The sequence below is a fragment of the Anguilla anguilla genome, chromosome 1, assembly GCF_013347855.1.
Source record: "Anguilla anguilla isolate fAngAng1 chromosome 1, fAngAng1.pri, whole genome shotgun sequence".
NCBI lineage: Eukaryota > Metazoa > Chordata > Actinopteri > Anguilliformes > Anguillidae > Anguilla > Anguilla anguilla.
In genome coordinates this window covers 68,618,899-68,638,465 of record NC_049201.1, presented here as the reverse complement: position 1 = coordinate 68,638,465, position 19,567 = coordinate 68,618,899, and the positions used below count along the sequence as shown (strand labels likewise).

General features: G+C 39.8%; 2 protein-coding genes and 1 long non-coding RNA gene across 4 annotated transcripts in view; 2 read left to right on the top strand and 1 right to left on the bottom strand.

The window, feature by feature from the left end:
* Positions 1-2,171, top strand: part of LOC118228754 — an 11,649-nt gene extending 9,478 nt beyond the window's left edge. Inside the window, exon 3 of the long non-coding RNA XR_004765529.1 lies at positions 1,345-2,171. This is a non-coding gene — a long non-coding RNA (uncharacterized LOC118228754). The remainder of the gene's footprint in view (positions 1-1,344) is intronic.
* dcst2 (DC-STAMP domain containing 2) overlaps positions 1-6,135 on the bottom strand; it is a 9,240-nt gene extending 3,105 nt beyond the window's left edge. The window contains exons 1-10 of the mRNA XM_035420169.1: positions 5,929-6,135; positions 5,504-5,674; positions 4,437-4,538; positions 3,919-4,113; positions 2,806-2,871; positions 2,154-2,367; positions 1,858-2,015; positions 1,359-1,523; positions 851-1,018; positions 203-303 (exon numbers count right to left, since the gene is read on the bottom strand). Of these exons, the coding sequence (XP_035276060.1) occupies positions 203-303; positions 851-1,018; positions 1,359-1,523; positions 1,858-2,015; positions 2,154-2,367; positions 2,806-2,871; positions 3,919-4,113; positions 4,437-4,538; positions 5,504-5,674; positions 5,929-6,127 (1,539 nt within the window). The 5' untranslated portion in view covers positions 6,128-6,135. The remainder of the gene's footprint in view (positions 1-202; positions 304-850; positions 1,019-1,358; positions 1,524-1,857; positions 2,016-2,153; positions 2,368-2,805; positions 2,872-3,918; positions 4,114-4,436; positions 4,539-5,503; positions 5,675-5,928) is intronic.
* On the top strand, positions 5,566-19,567 carry dcst1 (DC-STAMP domain containing 1). 2 transcript variants are annotated; one of them, XM_035420165.1, is made up of 16 exons: positions 6,048-6,839; positions 7,237-7,362; positions 7,481-7,555; positions 7,867-7,995; positions 8,117-8,256; positions 8,397-8,568; positions 9,089-9,232; positions 9,341-9,462; positions 9,824-9,981; positions 10,378-10,477; positions 10,607-10,702; positions 10,926-11,052; positions 11,483-11,599; positions 12,166-12,308; positions 16,981-17,091; positions 17,575-19,567. In XM_035420165.1, exons 1-16 carry the CDS (start codon positions 6,794-6,796, stop codon positions 17,812-17,814), a joined length of 2,046 nt encoding a protein of 681 aa, XP_035276056.1. In that variant the 5' UTR covers positions 6,048-6,793; the 3' UTR covers positions 17,815-19,567. The 2 variants fall into 2 exon arrangements, with proteins under 2 accessions (XP_035276057.1, XP_035276056.1); XM_035420166.1 differs by lacking the exons at positions 6,048-6,839; positions 7,237-7,362 and adding an exon at positions 5,566-5,703.

The window sequence follows — 19,567 nt, the reverse complement described above, 5'->3', positions numbered from 1 at the left end:
GGGGGTACTGTGTTTATGTGAAGCTTTTAGGACCTGAAGCATTGCTGATGGTGGTGCTGCTGTATAAGGCAAACTGTTTGACATTAACAGTATATTACATAATTTGTGGATATTATATATATTACTGTTAATGTCAAACAGTTTGAGTATATTATATAATTTTTATATAATTTGAGTATATTATATAATTTTGTGGACCCACCTGTTCGCGTTTGGGATAGTAACTGGCGCAGATCAATCTCCGTAAACGGCTGCTGTAGCTACCAGCCATTGAAACAAAGAAGGAGAGACCATAAAGAAACCCTGTGGTGGAAAAGAGAATTAAAACTGAGGGAGGTCTGGAGACAAACATCATCCTATCATCCCATGTTTTAAGATCCATTTTGTGTATTTAAAACAAAATCAGTGTTATTTCAGATGCAATATTTCAAATAAAATTGTATTGATGCACATATAGGTTCATAATTTTGAAAGATTTTGAACAGTGTTCAATTTCAATTTTGGTTTTCGGGACGGCACCAATTTCAACTTTGCTTGCCCTCCCTTGTATCATACGTGTTCATGCATCTTTTTTGTCCCCTGACCACTAGATGCCACTATTTGCCAGTAAAGTACACCAAGTTCTCTTGCTCAGCACAGTTTGGATCAGGGGGGTATTTCACAAAGCATGATTACTGAATTAGCTGGATAAATGCACAGAGTAAAACCTGGAATCCTCCTGAATCTGGAACATGGACTTAAGTAGAAAGAGTTTCTCCGGGTTTTACTCAGTGCAGTTATCCAGCTAACTCAGTAATCCTGCTTCGTGAAATTACCCCCAGGTGAATTTCCACGTTGGCCATGACCTTACCTATAATGAGGAAGCCATAGTAATCAGGCTCAGAGGGCAACATCAGGCACTTTTTACTCAGGACAGTGATATTTCCCTTCTGCAGGACCTCAAAAGAGGCCACAAGATCCTTGAAGATATCTGAGGCGTAGCCCGAACCATTCACTTGAACCGCAACCACAATAGGGGCTGGGGAGACACACAACCCATAATAGAGCTTAGAGCTGGAATACATTCATTTCCCAACACTTTATTGTACACAGTATTTTCTATTTCTGCTCTTTTGGGTCAAGGTTTTTTGAAACCATCACATCATGGATTATTAGAGTAATGAGTACTTATTTTGTCTGAGTATTTGTGTTTCAATTTGTTACACTTAATTTCTTTGAGGGATTACACAGTATTCTGTAAAATAACTTTTCTACACAAAACAGTTAGTCAGAAACTGGGTGGACTTATGAGTGTATACACTGTGTTTCATATACAATATCACAAGTTGAGTCTATTTCTAACAGGACACCTGTCTCACCTCTGGCTACAATCTCCCCCTGGGCCAAGTGGTGCACTACATCGAATGCCCAGAAGACAACAAGGTCCAGCAGCACTACCAGGCAGCCCATGGCAACGTGCCTGAGGACAGAAACTGAGCTGACAGCCGCTCCCTGTCTCTCTCTGGCCGTCATGGTCAGAGAACCTGGGGACAGACGAAGGCACGAGCAGGGATCAAACCTCTGGGAGGCGCGCTGCACTGTAGGTTTGAGTCACAGCACCTCCCTTTAAAATAACCCTTTTCCTGCTTCATTTCCTCTACCTCTCTCCATTACCTGCCCTCCCTCCTCTCTCTTCTATTCCAGCACTTCCTTCCTGCTTTTCCTCGCCTCCACTATCAGCACTTCCCCGCCACCGCCCATCACACTTTGTTCATTCTTTCTGAGATCAGCGTCATTCTCACTCCCCCCCTCCCCTCTTTCATGCTCACCTCTCCTCATTCCACTCAGCCCTTTTCCGCCCCCCCCGTCTCAACTCACAAGGGCTGATGTAGGTGACAGCCTCTTTGTCAGTGAGCGGCAGCAGAGTTGGTTTCCCTTGTCTGGATCTCATAAGGTCTATCTGCACAAACTGTTCGGTGATGTAGATGTTGTCAAAGTCGTCCTGGTGGAGGAACCTGCTTTTGTACAGGACAGCCCTTCCCACGGGCACAAAAAAATCAACATGGGTGATATAAGCACATGATTGTATATTTCCGTGCAATTCTCTTTTATATGCAAGAGAGGAGATAATAAGACAACAAGACCATTTTTGAGCTCAGTTATATTAGACTCACTGCAGGTACATAAGCAGTAGAAGGAACAAGCCTACATATCCCAGCAGTCCCATTAACTCCTGGATGCGATTAAGGTCCTTGGAGACCTCTCCCATGATTCCCTGGGCCACCTGTTGTAGAGACTGGCTGCTGTCGAGTTGTGTGTCGAAGTGTATGGAGGCTGAGATGTTGAACTCAAACTCCTGCTTCATCTGCTCAAAGGCAGCAATAGTTGCTTAGAGAAAATAGTATGACATCAGAAAATGACCAACTATAAACTCACACATTATTCAACATTCAGTGCAGGCCAGTTTTACAATACCTCTCCTTACAATGAATAACAATGAGGTTTACATGGTGATCTCAGGTTAAGAAGATCAATAATGAAATGTAAAAAAATGTAATTTAAGTAAAAAAATGAAAGGCCAAAATCAAAAACCAAAATCAATTATCTTTTTTTTCTTGTATACACTGCCCTGTTTACCTTGTATGTTTGTTTTAGTAAACTATAACGATTGAATAGTTGTCTTGTTGATGTAAATTGGAGTGTGACAGAAACACATATGCTTATAATTTTTTCTCTGATTGTCTCAAAGCATGATATACTACCATTAGGGAGTGCACATGGCATTTAGGGACGTCTTTATCTTTAATGGTTTGGGATGCTACTTACAGGCAGCCACTCTGGTCTTCATATGACTTGCTATATATTCAGGTATTATACAGAACATCTGTAGCACTGAAGAGAGAGACAGAGAGAGAGAGAGAGAGAGTATGCTAGAATTGTACAGCAGATGAAATACAATAGGAAACATTCATGTACTAAAGTCTGTTGTGTCTTCTGTGACCTATGTTATTCTATTACTTGCTTGGGTTTGTCTGCAGACCCATATGCTATCTGTCCCTAAGGGAAATACAGTTCAAACACTTTACATTTTTTCCCTCTTTGTCATCCTCCTTGTGTGTTGTTTCTTTCCAACCTCCTCCATGGTACTTAACCCCAAAAACTTCCTTATTTTGGCCCCCTGCTTTGACTGACATTTAGTCATTTAGGAATTCAGCCGTGCCATTGCTGTTCAGTTAATAGGTTTAATTTATGTGAGTGGAGTCAGTAGATGGTATTTGCAACCCTTCTAAATATTTACGAGTATAGCAGTAAGAAGGACAGGGAAAGTGCACAGACAGTTGGGCAGTATGAGAAACCGAAAGGGCGAGGATCAGTGGAAGTCAGCTCTATCCTGCCTTTTTTCTTTCTGCTCTCCTCAGACCAGGGTCATGCTTGGATTCAAAATCAACGGTACCAGTTTGACTGGGTCTGGCCAGAAGCAGATATTATACAATGATACACTTTAAAAGAAATACAGACACGACGAGCAAGTACGTCATACACTGTAACTGTTTTCTTCTTTTCTAAGAAAGTGCTGCTAGACATCTCGACAGAGTGGGAACCGAAGCCCAGTTTCTCTCACACCTTGTCACGCTGCAGCCAAAACAGTCGTCTCCAGGTTTAGACCACAATCCAACAGACCTTTCAAAAATTTGCAGAAATCCAAAGAAATCTATTTGGTTCAACTGCTTATCAAGGGAGCCATTAACTTGTGGTGAACCTAACATAATCACTGAGACTCTAGCCTGGGCAATAAATTGTCACACATCAGGGACCTTAGCAAACTAAACACTGGGAGATTTAAAGACCCAAACATTGGGCACCACAGAGAATGGGGAAAGAGGAAAACAACAGCAATGATAGAGACGTTGTAGATGTGAATTACTAACTGATACCAACCCCGAGCAAGACCACAAAGGGGGCGAAAGCCATCCACCACATGACAGAGGAAGGAGAACACAGACAGGAGCTCCATGCAGTTGTCACGGGCCTCGTCGAATAACATGTTGCACTTCCTGTAGGGGGTACCCAGCTTGTCATTGCACACCTCGCCGATGTTGACCAGGAAGTGGAGGACGTTCCTCAGGGTACGAGCTAGGAGGGAGGAGAAAAAGAGTAGCGGGGGGGCCAAAGGGTGCAGACAAAAATGAAAGACCTGAAGTTTAAGAAAACACAATCTGTGTTAATACCATCAATTCGCCAATATTTTCTCAAATAGTCTACGAGAACTACGCTTCAGTCAAAGTAACCCAGCCCATAGTCCACAATGACTGAAAACTAAGCATTCAACTTACTGATTTCAGAAAACTGTATTTTAGAGGACCAGTTAAACAACTGTGTTTTCTCGAGGGGGATGAGAATTAAAGTGAGCTGTAAAACCCTGTGGACAGCGGGGCCTCTGTAGGTCACTGACTCACCCACGTGCCTCACCGACTCCGTTAAGGCCTTTACGAGGTTCTGCACCCTCCCCGCAACTGCATAGGTGTTCCTGGTAATCTGCTTTATCTTATTCAGCACAGCTGTGAGGGGAAACAAATGTGCCACGGTCAGCTGCCTTCGCATGATCTGCAAAAAGATCTGGAGGACTGCTGATGTACTGCTGATGTTTCTTACTTACACATTCACATATACAGTACGCGATCCTCTAGCTGCCTAATAATAGTCTGAAGACGCCCTCTTAGGAAAGCCTATTGTACTAAAAAGCATCATCTGACTGTCCATTGAGTTATCTCGCTGTTAATATCCAAATATAAAACAATCCTTCATGTAGTCTTTAAATGGTGTAGGAGTCAACCATGTCACATGACTGCATTCATGAAACATAGATAAAAAAATAAATGCTATGCAAGTTGAAAATAGAAAGCCGGAGGACAAATCCAAGATGCTAAAAAAAAAGAATAAACCACAACTCACTTGCAGGCTCTCTTTTCTTCCTTCCCACCACATTACAGCCAGCTCATCTAATTTTATTAGTGGTCAGCCTCTTGCCTATTTAAACCCAAAAGCCCTTGTATCCCTCACAACAACATTATATTATGGTCTGAATGCACATGGTACCAGTTTACAGAATGTGCATGTCATTTACAATTTTTGAAACAGTGAATGTATGTCCAGATATGATATATTTACCACTTCTACATTTCTTGGCAAGCAAATGCTTGTGCATGATGTCATTACTCCCAACTTAACATAAAAATTGAATTACTGGACAGAAAATAGTACGTTTTATCACTTCAAATATATCACTTTCTGTTGTTACAAAACACAGGAAAGCGGCCAGTGTACTTACATCGTTTTTCAGAAAAACAATATAGCACTGGGCACTTCCCTGTGTTTTGTAGCAACAATATAATCCAAAACGATATGCGATTAGAGGCCTTGTGGTCATTTGATTGTTTTTCGAGATCCACATTTTTCTTGGACGCCTTGTCTGTATCTGACCTGTAGCCTACATTAAAAACGTGTGTTCTGAATATGCACTCACGAAGCAGCGGTGCTCGAGCTCGCTCCATCAGCTGGCGGGTCTGATTCATGGCTAGTTCAGCCCCGCAAGCCACGCTGCCTGCGGCACGGTCAAAGTTCTCCAACGTGTTGGCTATGGGCCCCTGGACCACCAGGGAAAAGATCAGGAATAACAGCACCTTTTGTCCCTTCACTGGGGGCCAAGAAAAAAAAAACGTCAAGGTAGATAAACTTTCGCTCAAAATTAATGTTGTTACTGAATATTATTTGTTTCTATTTAATTTTTTGTTACAGCTGCAAACTTTTTATGTTTAAATTCCATGGCATAGAGCCCTATATTTGCACTTCTGGAACAGTTCAGTCCTTCTTCACCGAGGTCAATATGTTCTTGCTTTCACAAAGAAACCAGTCAAAACATTTACAGTGCATTTACTAATGGGCACTTACTGGAGCAGAGCATCGGTAGCATGAGCATCACATTGCAACGGACACGGACTGAGAGGCCCATGCCGAATGCGATGAAGCCGGCAATGGTAACTGTAGTGATCAGACAGTACCAAAGCCCATAGTTCTGTAAGAATAGCGCTGTCATTCCGTACAAGGTGGCAAGAAACAGCCCAAACGCGAACGCGCCTAGACTGCGCATTGCCTCCATAAGTGGGGAATCGTGCGACTTCGTAGACTTTCGTCCTTTAACATTACGTCTCCTTCCCACAGCTGTTTGAGCCCTGTACGAACAGCTGGTTTCTGTTCTTCCATTGTGGGCCATCTTTTCGCACCAATAAGTAAAGATGGCAAAAGAATAGTTAAAGTACTGGAAATTGAAAACAAAACAGCAAGGTTATTATGCCTAATACAAATAAGAAAGCAGTATATATCAGCAACCTAATAAAACTACAAATAGGTAACAGCTAGGCTGCAATCATATGGCTGCAATACTTACATTAACGTTCGCTTCATCTAAATAACTAGGCCTACAACTAACATTGCCAAATAGGCCTACTTAGGCTAGCTATCATACTATTATTAATAGGCTGGTCAATCAACTTTCTCCTCGAGGCCTACCCTATCTGAAAAAAATATTTCTATAATCAAAATATCCGTAAGAACATCATGTTGCCAAGTATAAACGAATTAAATGGGACTGAAGAATAAGAACACTGTTGCGTGGCAACCAAACAAGCTAACGTAATTTACAGTATTTCAAAATTATTGTGTCCGTAAAAACGCGACGAGCAAATTTGAGCTAATTTGCTATCATAAAATGTCCTAATTAACTCGGTAGATTAGGCTAAACTAAAGACAGTAAATTATGATTCAGTCAAGCAGGATCAGTAAAATAAAAACCGCGCATACCAGTAAGTAGCCAGGTACATTTTAGCCAAATTCTCTTAGTGGCTACGAATTAGGCTATCAGGTAACGCTAGACATTTGCCAAATTGTTTGGATTAAATAAATTGTCATATCGCAATTTCGAACTAATTTTCAAATGAATTTGTATCCTGGTGTGTAAAATTACAACAAAGTATGTGAAAGAACGGCTGATTATATTTGGTAAAATAGACTTTAACACAAAGCTGTGCATTTCTTCTAGACATAAGCCCGGATATATCTAAGAAAGCAACCATACATAAGTACAGTTTAGTAATTTTTTTTCTGATATAGACTAATATTATCCAAGTCCGTAATGACAGGTTTGGTGGCCTATAGCCAATCGTATGACCAGTGAAATACATCGACCTCTTCTCTCCACAGCCGTGGAGAGGATAATCTCGCGGATTCTCCCGGCTTTCGCACACACATTTCTGTTCAGCAAGCCAAAAGAGTTCCGCCTGCGTCGGCTATGCATGGGTGCGCTTTTCGGAGCTGTCAGTGGTATCGGTGAGACATGGATCTGTAGCCTATAACGGCCTACGATAGCCTAGGCCTACTAATTTCACAAAACCATCGTCACTGAGGAGGCTACAGTAATGAGTGTATTTCTGCCTTTGTTTTGTAGCATTATTTTTTGGACTTATGTACAAGATCCCAATGTCCATCGCACTCAAAATAATTTTTGCCTGTGTTTTTGTCGGTGAGTTGGCTAATAGAGCTTGTTGTTTTGGTTGAAAATATAGAAGAATTGGGACTGGTTCCCGTTGAAAAGAAACCTGTTGAAACAGTACAAATATGTGAAGAGTAATTTCTAGTTATGTGGATTTAATGCAAATCAACAAAGAAACGATAAGAGATGGTTTGGTTTGAAACAGGTCAGAGGTGCCTGTTTCAGCTTAATATAAGATTGGATCCATATTTCAGTATAGGCCTGTCATTTTAGTAGTAGTGAAACCTTGCTACTTTCAGTGATGAAAATGAGAGCATTCTCCCTGTCTGTGCTTGTGACAGGTTTGTGTGCTGTGGGTGGGGCACTCTCCACTTACTTCCGTTGTGCTGTTCTCCTGATGTTTCCCAGTATGCTTGGATCCCGGGGTCGAGCCTATATAATGCTTATTGTCATGTGTGGCCTCTACCAAGGTACATCACAGAACCCCAAACCTCTTCTGGCTCAGTTAAAAATAAATGAGGAAAAATATATAGTTTGGCTGCTTGAGTGATAATGCCTAATGATCCTCATGGTCTTACTGCATCCTGACAGGGCCCATCTCCAATATCTACAACAACGTGCAGAACATAGCCTTCTCCATGGGCTGTAACATTGAACTGCAGATCGAGCACAGCAAGGTTATGTGGAAGGTGGTGATCGATCCCTTCATGCAAGTGATGCGAAGCATTGTGGTGGGTGTAGAGTGGGAGCCACTGGTGGTGAAGTGGAAAATTATAGGAATAATCTGGAATGTTTTTCTTAATATCCTGTCATTGCACTGCATTTTTTAACCCCATGTACCCGTTGCTTTGATCGTGCTCTGCTGCAATAGGACGACAAAGGGAAGTTCCAGGATGAGGCAAAGAACGTGACCAGAAACTTCCAGAGCATTAGAGAGGAGGTGATGGGGGAATACGGTTACAACACCCTCAACCAGGAATCTGCCCTGAAGGGCAAGAGCACCCAAGAGATTTTTGTTGCCAAGACCATGCTGCGGTGTGAATGTGAGGTCATTAGATGAATACACTGTGCTGTTTGTCAGTTTTCACAAGTATGTCCATACACTCTTACAAATATGACCTCATCAACTGTATGATTTAAATCATTATTTAACAAACCTTTTCTGTAATTCTGGGCCTTCCTATTATGTGGAAATGGGGTTGTGTATGGTTGTTTATCCCAATTTAGTACTTATGAATATATATATGTATTATGGCAGTTTAATAACTCCGTCCCATGGAGATAATTATCATCCTTTTAACCTTTGTTAAAGATTTACTGACTTTGTTTCATTGAAATTAAATTATAACAATTAGCAACATTTTCATTGTACGTCCAACTTCAGAAATACATTTTTTCACTCTACTCTCATTGTGCATATGTTAGTTTTTTATTATTATTTTGCTTCAGTGACTAATAACTAACATGATGCTACAGTAATAAAACATTTAATAATACATTTTATTAAATGTCAGTTGTTGTAGATTTGGCTTGGTTAAACTTGGGCTGTTTATGTTGTGTCAGATGTTGTACAGCAGGGGATAGATCGCTGTCGGGACTGGTTCCACTTCAAGTGGCAGGACTGTATGGAAACTGTCAAGGCCCCTCTGATCAGCCACTTGCTTTGTGTGCCCATGCAGTTTCACTTTCTTTGTGACGTCATGAGAGGTATGGAGTTCTGCAGCAGTGTGGAGAAAAGCCAATGGGCACAGTATTAACAATAATAATGATATTTTATGGTGCTTTTCATGGATCAGGTCCTCTTTTTTCCATCAGTCATGACGCCTTGGTGCAAAAAGGAGATTCCAGTGGAGGGTAACTTTGGACAAACCTATGACAAGATAAACACCTCTATCAACAGTCTGGGAGAGGACTTCAGCACAGTCTTGGTTGCCAAAGTACAGTACAACCATTTCTGTTGCCTCCTCTTTAATAGCCCTCGGTATTTTCCTGTCTGTGTTTTGATTATTAAACACTTACTAATAGTAGTCCAACTTCTTATGGTAATACAACTAGAATACAAGTTTCTAATCTTTGGCAAACTACAATCCTGTATGTTTGGCATATTTTTGTAGCCAAAAAATAAAGACTGATCTCAATCATCTGATATTTCTGCAACTTAAACTTAATACTTAAAATACACCAGTCGCTAATCTTAAGTCCAGAAATGATTATTTCTGTTGTATCCAAGTGATAAAACTAGACTGGGTAATTAGCTGTACTTTCATCTGTGATTAATAGCGAAATTTGTCTGTGTAGAAGATAAAGCAGCAGTCTTTGTTTGGGGTGGAAGTGTTACCAGAGGAATTCACAGAGGAGCTGCGTAAAAGCTTTCAGGAGAAAAAGGTCTTTGTAGAACAGGTGCTGGAGGTGTTCCAAGTCCTTCTCTCCTGTACCTTTGTCTTGATCTTTTACTCGTAAGTTATTTCAGCTTTTCCTCTGCCTTAGTACATATCTTTCCCCGTGCTCAGTACGAAACGGCATACTGTATATACTGTAATTAATCATAAAGGAATCATGGAATAGACAGTGTTTTCCTATTGCATGCTTCGTATAATTAGGTGAATCTGGTGTTTTAAGCTAGTTAAAGATAAAGTTGTGGATTTGGCTGCATTTAGTCTGTTAAATTGAACTTCATCTACAGTAAATGTGATAAATATAATATTGTGACAAGCAGAACAATTTCATGAAAAGGAGTTCTAAGTTTTGAATTGCCATACAATGTCTAATGTGTAACCAATTGACATAGTGAGAATTGCATTTAAATTCAATGTAAAGGATTAAAACCACTGACCTTCCCGTCCCTCTTGCAGTGCTTTTGATTATGCTAGACAATACTGCCAAGCCATTCGCTTTGACAACAAGTATATAACCACTTACTTCAGACAGATCGACGCCCGTAGGAAGAAGGCGGTAAGAGGCTTAGTGGAAATGTTGTTCTTACTCAATGCATTAAATAACATTTTGGTCGTTGTTTTCTTTTACATTTATATTTAGAGAGAATTTTATGACAAAAATAACTATATCAGGAATTCTCTTTAGGGCAAGCGGTACCTCTTACCCCTGAAGAAAGCCGAACGTGGCAATTTCATATACCCATGGAGTCTTTCCATACACCCCAGCGAGCTCAAGCTTGTGGTATATACATATATATATATATACATATATATTTTTTTTACAATGACAGGGACGGCCCCAATGCTTTAAAGTCTCAGGATGTAACCCTGTCATGTTAAATAGATTTAAGAGGAAATATGGATATAACGCTTCAAAATGTGCAATAAGTAAAGCAACTAATCATTGGTCATTCTAAGTAATAAACGTGAAATCTGAACTTTTTTATCTGTGCTGTCACCCACAGACTCTGGGCTTGCTGAAGGTTTGTGGTCTGGCCCTCTTCATTGGAATTATGTTGGCCATGGACTGGATCCTTTACCACATCTTTGACATCATCCGCAGGCACACATTTACTGAGTACTCCTTCACAAGTGCGTTCTAACCCAATCCTGCATGGCCTATTTCAGCATTCAGGTCCATGATCTGGGTTTACGGTTGTGTTATTCACATTTGCATAATAACACAAGAGGCATATGTCTGCGATAAAACAGAACTAATTATGTACCTTTCACTTCCACAAAAATTATGCTCTTAGCGTGAGACATATATTCTTTTGATATGTATGTTGCAATAGCAGTGGACATAGGTTGTTTTTGTCATATATTTTGTTCAAATATTTGAAAGGCACCCCAAATTTAAAAAAAAGCTCTTAAATTGTGTGGACCACTTAGACAAATTGACAAAAAAAATAAAACAGGATGGAAGAATTTGTAACAGCATCCTAAGCACTACACAGAATGAATCTGCTGAACAAAATGATTCATTTTAATGTAAATTATTATTATGTCTGCTGTATTCCAGGCAGTCATCAGATAGAAATCAACATTGGTGGACAATCTATGCTTGCAACTCTCCTGCGGAAAACCATTGGTGCCTTTAACACCTCCTCCAACTTAGACTTGATGTCCAGCAATCGCCGTACGTCACCTGTTTTCTAACGCTGTCCTCTACCAGGGAATTATGCACAGGGTCCAATCAGTTAGTACATTTGAAATCAAGCAGTTACCTGTGATTGATTTCAATTGCTAATTGAAACTGAAAGTCAATTGACCCTCGCATGTCTGATGGTACTTCATTAACAATTATTGATCCAAGTCTACACTTTGAAGACTAATGATTTGCTAATATAACTCTTCGCAGGCAGGGCATTTTTTGACCGTAGGCTATTCCCCAAATTAGTTAAACTGTTCAATTTTTGTTTCTAAAGATTAATAATTCACCTGCTGTTAATCAATAATAATTGTGTTTTCTTCTTTCTGCGTGTTGCTGTTTGACTTTTTGCTTAAATTGTGCGCACAGGCTGGACATCGCCTTCGCCATCTGCTGTGCTTCTCAGTAAATGCTGTCTAATGCCGTCTTTTGGCTCTGAAGCTAATCACTGTTGCTTAATGTTTGACTAAGCTACGGCTAAACAGGCCTTCAGCATACAGTTATGTGCATTCTGTGTTGTGACCCTTCACCAGCCATTTGCTTCCCCTGCGCAGACTGCCTGCCTCAGCCGCGGGCCCTCAGCTGGGAGGAATACCTGTGGGCGACAGGACCCGTGCTAATAATGGCCCTCATGTGCTGTCTGCAGGTGTACAGCAATCGCCTGCGCAGGGTCATCTGTGCTTTTTACTTTCCCAAGGTGAGCCAAAAAGTCCTTTGTCCGTTTCTGGCAAACAATAGATTGGCGGTCACAAAATTAATCATTGTCGTGGCCAGGCCCAGATTAGCCACTGTTCCACCTGGGACCATTGTCACCCAGAACTTAAATCCTTACTCTACCTAGTCTTTCCAAAAGGGGAATGCTGGGCCATGATGTCACACTGGATCCTGCCCAAGAAAATTCAGAATGTGGAAACCTGCTGTAATGACGTGACAGAAAGACTGAATGGACCTGATTCACAGTAATCAGATAAATACGATAAATGCTAGGCACACGTCATCTTAAAACGAAACTTAAATATTTATTCATTTCTCTGGACTGCTTTTGTGTTCACCTGTGTTTAATCAACTCATATCATCTTTTTTGTTGCAACCTGAGTAGAGTTGTGCGGACCCCAAACAGTTAGCTAGCCAGCAAAGTATCAAGTACATACAGTTTATATTGACTTGGGATAGTTAGATATACTATGTAGGATCAAATTTAAAATATTAAAATAATGGAAGGTACACTTGATAAGTAATATGTCGACCTATATTTTAAAACTTATGAGTACGTTAACTTAAAAAGTATGTTAAGTGCATAAGTATTCACACCCTTCACATAAATATTTGGTGGAAGCACCTTAATGTCTCCTCACAGTAACACGTTTAAGGGATTTTAATGCTCGTAGAGACTTGGTTTTTGGGCAGGTCTCTACCAGCGTTGCACACGGTTTGGGAATGATTTTTGCCCATTCTTCTCGGCAGATTTGCTTCAGCTCTCTCAGGTTGCTTGGACATAGTTTATGGACAGTTTTGTGGGCCACAGATTTTGATGGGGTTCGAGGTCAGGACGTTGATTGGACCGCTCAAGGACATTCAATTTAAAAAAATTCTGGAGCCACTCCAGTCTAATGTTGCTTTGGCTCAGTGCTTTTTGGATCATTGTCATGCTGAAAGTTAATTTTGGCCTCAGCCTCAGATCAAACTTTATCAGAGTGAAGCAGGTTTTCTGCCAGTATTTTCTTGTCCCCTGCACTATCCACTTTTCCTTCAACTCTGACAAGTTTCCTAGCCTCTGACAAACAGGGGCATTGCCATTGCGTGATATTCCCACCTCCATGATTCACTGTAGGTATTCATATATTCACTATTCATTGGAACATGTGCAGTCTTTGCTATGTGTCAGGCAAAATAATTACCATTTTCACTCAAAAGCTCTATTTTTGTCTCATGTGACCAGAAAACCTCTTCCACATTTTAGTTGAATCACTTTTGAGATGTGATGTGAGTGTTTGTGTGTGTGTGTGTGTGTGTTTGTATGTTTGTATTATGTGTGTATATTCATGTAAGTGTGTGGTGGGCATTTGGATGATTTTCAGTGCTTGAGGGAGTACACAAAACTAGTTTGTGTTTAGAATGTAGGGGTGAAATAGGGATGTGAAGACACACAACATTATTTGGACATCTAATAACTTATTATTAGAGTATATCAGAGTAAACTGTACATCTGCCCACCGAAAAATAGACCAGATGGAAGCTCTTTCGGTCAGAGATTATATATATTGTGCTGTCTATCGTTCTAATTCCTTCAGCATATCAGTGAGTGGAAACTCAAATCATTAACTATAGTTAGCTTGCTGCATAAACCATTATGCAATAGGCCTACACATTAGCCTTATTTTTAGTAAAGAATATATAGTCTATAGCCTGTGCTGCTCGCAATGGTATCCTAGTCTCATTTGAAAATGACAATGTCCAAAAAAAATACCAACGGATTATGTTTTTTATAAACAATTTTGATTCATTAGGATTCTATTCATGCTGCCACCATGTTGATTCGAAACCCCCAGAAATGAGTGGAACTTCACTTGAGTGTCATTGTCTGTATCCTTGACAACGGCTACAATGTTGAACACTCCAATGCTTTAGAATCACAACTGCTGCTGAAATGCAGACTGTGAAGCAAGGATTTTCAAAGCCAACATTATTACCCATAAAGCAACAGACTGCTAAAGCTGCAGTTGATGAAACTAAATCTGTCAAATCATTTACATTTATTACAAGTATGTAATTTTCTTCAAGCAATATAGAGTGCTTGACCAATCCTTGGTGTGTGTGTGTATATGAGAGAGAGAGAGAGTGTGTGTGCAAGTGTGTGTGTGATTAGGTTGAATGTTTTCATTGTTCTTATGTATTCTTTCTGTCATCTTAAAGTGGGTTGCTATTATATTTTGTCAGTTTTTTTAAAATTTATTATTGCGGAATGATTTTGTACTTTTTTGTAGTATGGCAGCACATTTTCTCGCTTTTAGACCATTGATTCTTTTTTCAGTCAAAGGAAAGGCAACATTTTTTTCAATCAGCTAAAACTACCATGATCTTATTCTTTTCAGTTTTCACTTCTGATGATGCAATTTTATGAGCGACATATTTCTGGTGTTAGCCTCACAAATGCACTGCTTGCATTTAATCCTGGCCTTAATCCTGAACCCCTAACATTCTTTACCACGTGTGATTATAAACAAAATTCAGGACAAAATTCTGTTTTCGTACTCCTTTATTAGATTTGTTGCACATATGAATTCAACAACAACGTAAAACTGTTCTTTTTTAAATTAGGCAAATAACTTTGAGAAGAAAAGCACTCAAAGCACAGTAATTATATCCAGTAGTATTTATAGCTGAACTGGATCTTTCCTATGACCATTTCCCTGTGGAAATGGGGTGAGATGTGACCTTGTCAGTGGCTGTGCATTCACTAATTACCACTCGTAAGAGCGGCATCTTGATAATGCCGTGAATACACATGGATATGCTGGCACCTCTCCCAGGCAAGCCTATGTTTATCAAGCGCCAGCAGGAGAACATTTATTATTGTTCAGCTTTTTATTGTTGCCCTATGGTCATAGCATGGGAAGGTTTGGACAAGTAATGGATTCTTAGTCCTTTTTGTCAGTCATTATAAAAACAAGTGAAAGTAAACAATGTCACACAGAGTGCCTTTCCTGCATGTATTATTAATTTATTTTTTGTGTTATTATTTACTGTAGGTTTGGAATCATTAACTACTGGTTGTCTTACAGAGGGTTTGCAAATAGTTCCCCAAAAGATGGAGCATACGAGATTGATTAGACCTTGAAAGAAAAGCAGTTCATTCACAATCTAGTTTGTGTGAATGAGGTTTAATTTAATTTATTGCTACCAGCCTTTTGAATGGTTGTGTCATGGTTGTGCCTCCTCTGTTCCCGCCTCCCCCATAGTTTTTGTCCTGTCTTGCGCCCCTTAGTTTGGTCTGCCTGCGTTTCGTGTCTGGTTGTTAATTGTTGTGGTAATGGGTTAATTATGTGATCACATCCCACACATGTCTGTCTCGTTATTCTATTGATTGTGCATTATGTTCTCCTGTGTCTTGTTAGCCCCCTGTGTATTTAACTTCTTTGTTTGCCTGAGTTGGGTGCTGGATCCTATTGTTGTGTTCCCTCGCTGTGTGTTCCCTGTACTTTTGAGAGTTTCTAGTTCCCTGTGTTTCTAGTTTTTGAGTTTCCTGTATTTTGAGTTTTTGAGTTCCTTGGGTTGTTATTTTATTTTCAAGCATTTTTTGTGTTTTTTAGATTTGCCCCTTGTGGCCTCTTTGTTCCCTGTTTGTTTTTTTTTGGTAGTAAAGTCTTATAGTCTTGTATAGAACCCTACCTTTTGAGCCTCCTGTGTTTTTCTCTGCACTTGGGTCCTAACCTGCCAAAACCCTGACGGGTTGCTTGTGGCTTGCTAAGTAGTAACAAGTATTCAATTCTGAATATGTGCAGTGTGTTACAGAAAAGGAACAACTTCTGAATAGCCCAGTATTAAAGTTTGCATAGGAATTCAAGTGTTCAACATACAGTTTAACCTGTAGAAGTGTGCACTGGATGAACATGGGCATCTATGCAATCTGGTAAGAAATGCATATTCACATTTGTGTCCAGTAAAGCTGAAAGGGCTTACTGTAATAGCATTAGACACCCTGTAACGAGCCTGCTAATGTTGCAGCCATGCACATTCAGTGGGATTACATCTGTATTGCTGCACTGTATCCATTCATACTGAATCAGCTGAAGTGCTGTTATTATTGCTACCCCCTTTCATTATGTTCTTTAAAAAGATTGCCTCTAAATCAAACACAATTAAACTAATGCAAATGGAGTGGGGAAGAGGGGAAACTATTGATGCACACTTCAGAAACACATTATCTCAAAGACATGTAATTGTCAATCCGGCTGTAGTTCTATCTTCCTCACTTGTCCAGCCATCAAAAGTAATTAAGATTCATAACCTCAGTTCTAGTATTTATTTCAGTATTTCAGGGTATGATTAATAAATTTGAAACTTGAAAAAATTAATGAGCGCCTTGTTAACAGACAAGACTCAACATTCTAGATGGGTGTTCTTCTTTTAAATTTATCCTTCAAATCTTGTTTTAGGAAGAAGCCTGAATGTCCAGGAACATGCATCACATTTGCTGCACAAATGTCATGACAAATGTGTACACTTAAGTGCAAAATGCCACATGTGTAGATCTTTAATTTTGGCCAAAAAGAGAGCCTGAGCAGAGTAAATACTAGACTGAAGTTCTGCATCTTCTGTTGTGCTCATCATATGATTGCGTCTGTATCTGCTCCTGTGTGATTGGTTAGCGGGAGAAGAGGCGGGCTCTGTTCCTGTACAACCTACAGATCCAGAGGCGGATCTCATATCTGGACACGCAGCGCAAACTTCTCATGAAGCGTGGGAAACCGCAGAGGACCGTGAGTACCCTCTGTGCTATGGCCATTCATTATCAATCGTCTATTGTAGCTTTACAAATACAGTATTGGTACTATCCTCAATGGCCTTAGTTGTTTTGGGTGTACAGCTGAATCTCAGTCATTTGAAGGAATAGCAAATGACTGGTTGATCATGTACAATCATATTCTCCCTGAGTCTTATCCAGACATTGACCTAACTGGGAAGCCCTTTCACAGCACAAAAACCACACAGTCAACTGTTGTACAGATTTCCACTCCCATCCAACAGGTCATGCATTGTGGCACAATCTTTATACACCGTTCTTTTTTCATGATAATGAGGAATCATCTTGCAGAAAGTATTAAATTGCATGTTTTACATTTTTTTAAAATGCCTTATACTGCATAATATCTCTTTGTTATTTTATGGACATTCTCAAACTTCCTGTCTCCCCTTACCTCATGTTCTCTCTCTCACTCTTTCTTCTTCCCCCTATCTCTCAGGTGCTGTCCATCATTTCCTCTGGATTTGGGAGGCTAGGCTTTAAGCTTCAGTGGTGTTGTGTTTGTGGGGAGAGACAGAGAGGGAACCAGGGTGTGGAGTGTAGCATTCAGGATTGCCAGGTGGCCTACTGCCCTCAGTGCTGGAGAGACCTGGGCAGGGTCTGCTTTGCCTGCACCTCCTATACCCAGTATGACATTGATGAGAGTGAGAGTGATTCTGATAACAACTATCCTGAATAAAAAAAATTTAAACAAGCACCCATTAGCATGCATAATTGCACACATCTACTACAAACACACACACACACACACAGTCACACATGCACAATCAGATGTATACACAAGTAGACACACCAGTAAGCCTACATACAAAGACATGCTCAAACACACACATACAATTGGCACTTTCTTGTCTTTTTTAGTAAATACTGGATTTTTTAAACTTTTAGTTGCAATATGAACATGTGGCTTACCTCATGTGTGATAATTTATTGTAAATGATGCTCTGAGGAAAAAAGGTGATATGTATGTTTTAGGGTCAAGGCCTTAGTAATTTTAGTAATTTAGTAATAGTAATTTTAAGCCCATTTTGGACACTAAGAAAATGCTTGAAGGAACAAGATAAGGGCACATTTATTGGTAGCATTTAATATTATTTTCTGATTAACAAAGGTTATTATAAAGGTACAGTTAAATGACGCGTGGTTCATTTCTTTCACACGAAACAAGATTACTGCTCATCCCGATGTCTAATTGTAAGCTGCTGTCAGAATTAGCTGATGCAGACAAAATGTAGTGATAGGCCTACAGGTGTGAGCAATGATGTCAAAGCATGTGCAATAACTCATGGAAAATAAGTAGTCTACCTATTTTTCAGCACTGATAAACTGTCACAATAGCCAGGAAAATACTGATAGATAACCCAATTACATTTTAGCAGACACTCTCATTAAGAGCGACATTGACAGCTAAAATGTTTATTCATACAATCCATGTACAGTATCCTCCAAAAGAATGGGAACTGTAGAATGAAATTTGTTGTTTTTGCTATTAATTTATGACATTTGGATTTCAGTTGGACAGTTGAACATGAGACAAAAGCTCAGGAAAACCGCTGTTTTGGTGTTGAGTCCACCCATTTAAGTTAAGTTAAGAGATTAACTTAAAAGTAAATGAGAGCAATATTTCTCATATTTGGTTGCATGGCCCTTAAATGTGATAACTGCATGAAGTCTGACACATTCATTTGGTATCTTCTTTAACTTCACTGCAAACCTTCATTGTAGCCACTTTCAGTTGATATTTTGTTTTTGGGGTTTCTGTCTTCAGTTTCCTTTTCAGCAAGGTAATTAAATCAGGTGACTCACTTGGCCAGTCCAAAATTTTCCATATTTTAACCTTTTATCCTATTTATGAATGCTTTGGTTACCTAGGCACTGTGTTCGGGGATGAAGGGCCAGATGAAGCCTGGCCTATGAGGTTGGAGGAATTTTTTTTACAATAGCCCAACAAAACCTGTACTGTATGTACACCTCCAAATTCATCCTACTGATTCCATCCTCTATTGCATCAGCAATAAAGGTGAGTGAGCCTGTACTAGAAGCAGCCATACATGCCTACTTGTGACACTACCTACTCCATATTTCACTGATTGGGATGGGGTGCTTTGGATCATGGGCTGTTCCTTTCTCCACAATTTTGGCTTTCTGTCATTTTGGTAAAGGTTTATTTTGGTCTTGTCCGTCCATAAACCTTTATTCCAGAACTCTATTGGCTCATCAGATTATTTGTTTTCCAGCCATAGTTAGTTCTCATGGTGGTGTATGCCTCCTGACTGCAAATGCAATCTGTACAGATGAAAACAAAGGCTAAAATCAAGATTAGACTCACTGCTCTTTTGTGTGTAAACAATTAATCCAAAGGGGACCTGAGAAACAGGTAACACCTGTCCATTAACTTTTGTGCAGCTGAAAATGGGTTGACTCAAAACAAA

What these genes read in the sequence shown, in the direction of transcription:
- dcst1 (XM_035420165.1), top strand. Translation starts at nt 6,794, where the DNA reads ATGATTCAGTCAAGCAGGATCAGTAAAATAAAAACCGCGCATACCA. An exon ending in CGGAGCTGTCAGTGGTATCG is followed by an intron (nt 7,363 to 7,480) that starts GTGAGACATGGA and finishes TTTGTTTTGTAG; the next exon opens with CATTATTTTTTGGACTTATG. An exon ending in GACCATGCTGCGGTGTGAAT is followed by an intron (nt 8,569 to 9,088) that starts GTGAGGTCATTA and finishes ATGTTGTGTCAG; the next exon opens with ATGTTGTACAGCAGGGGATA.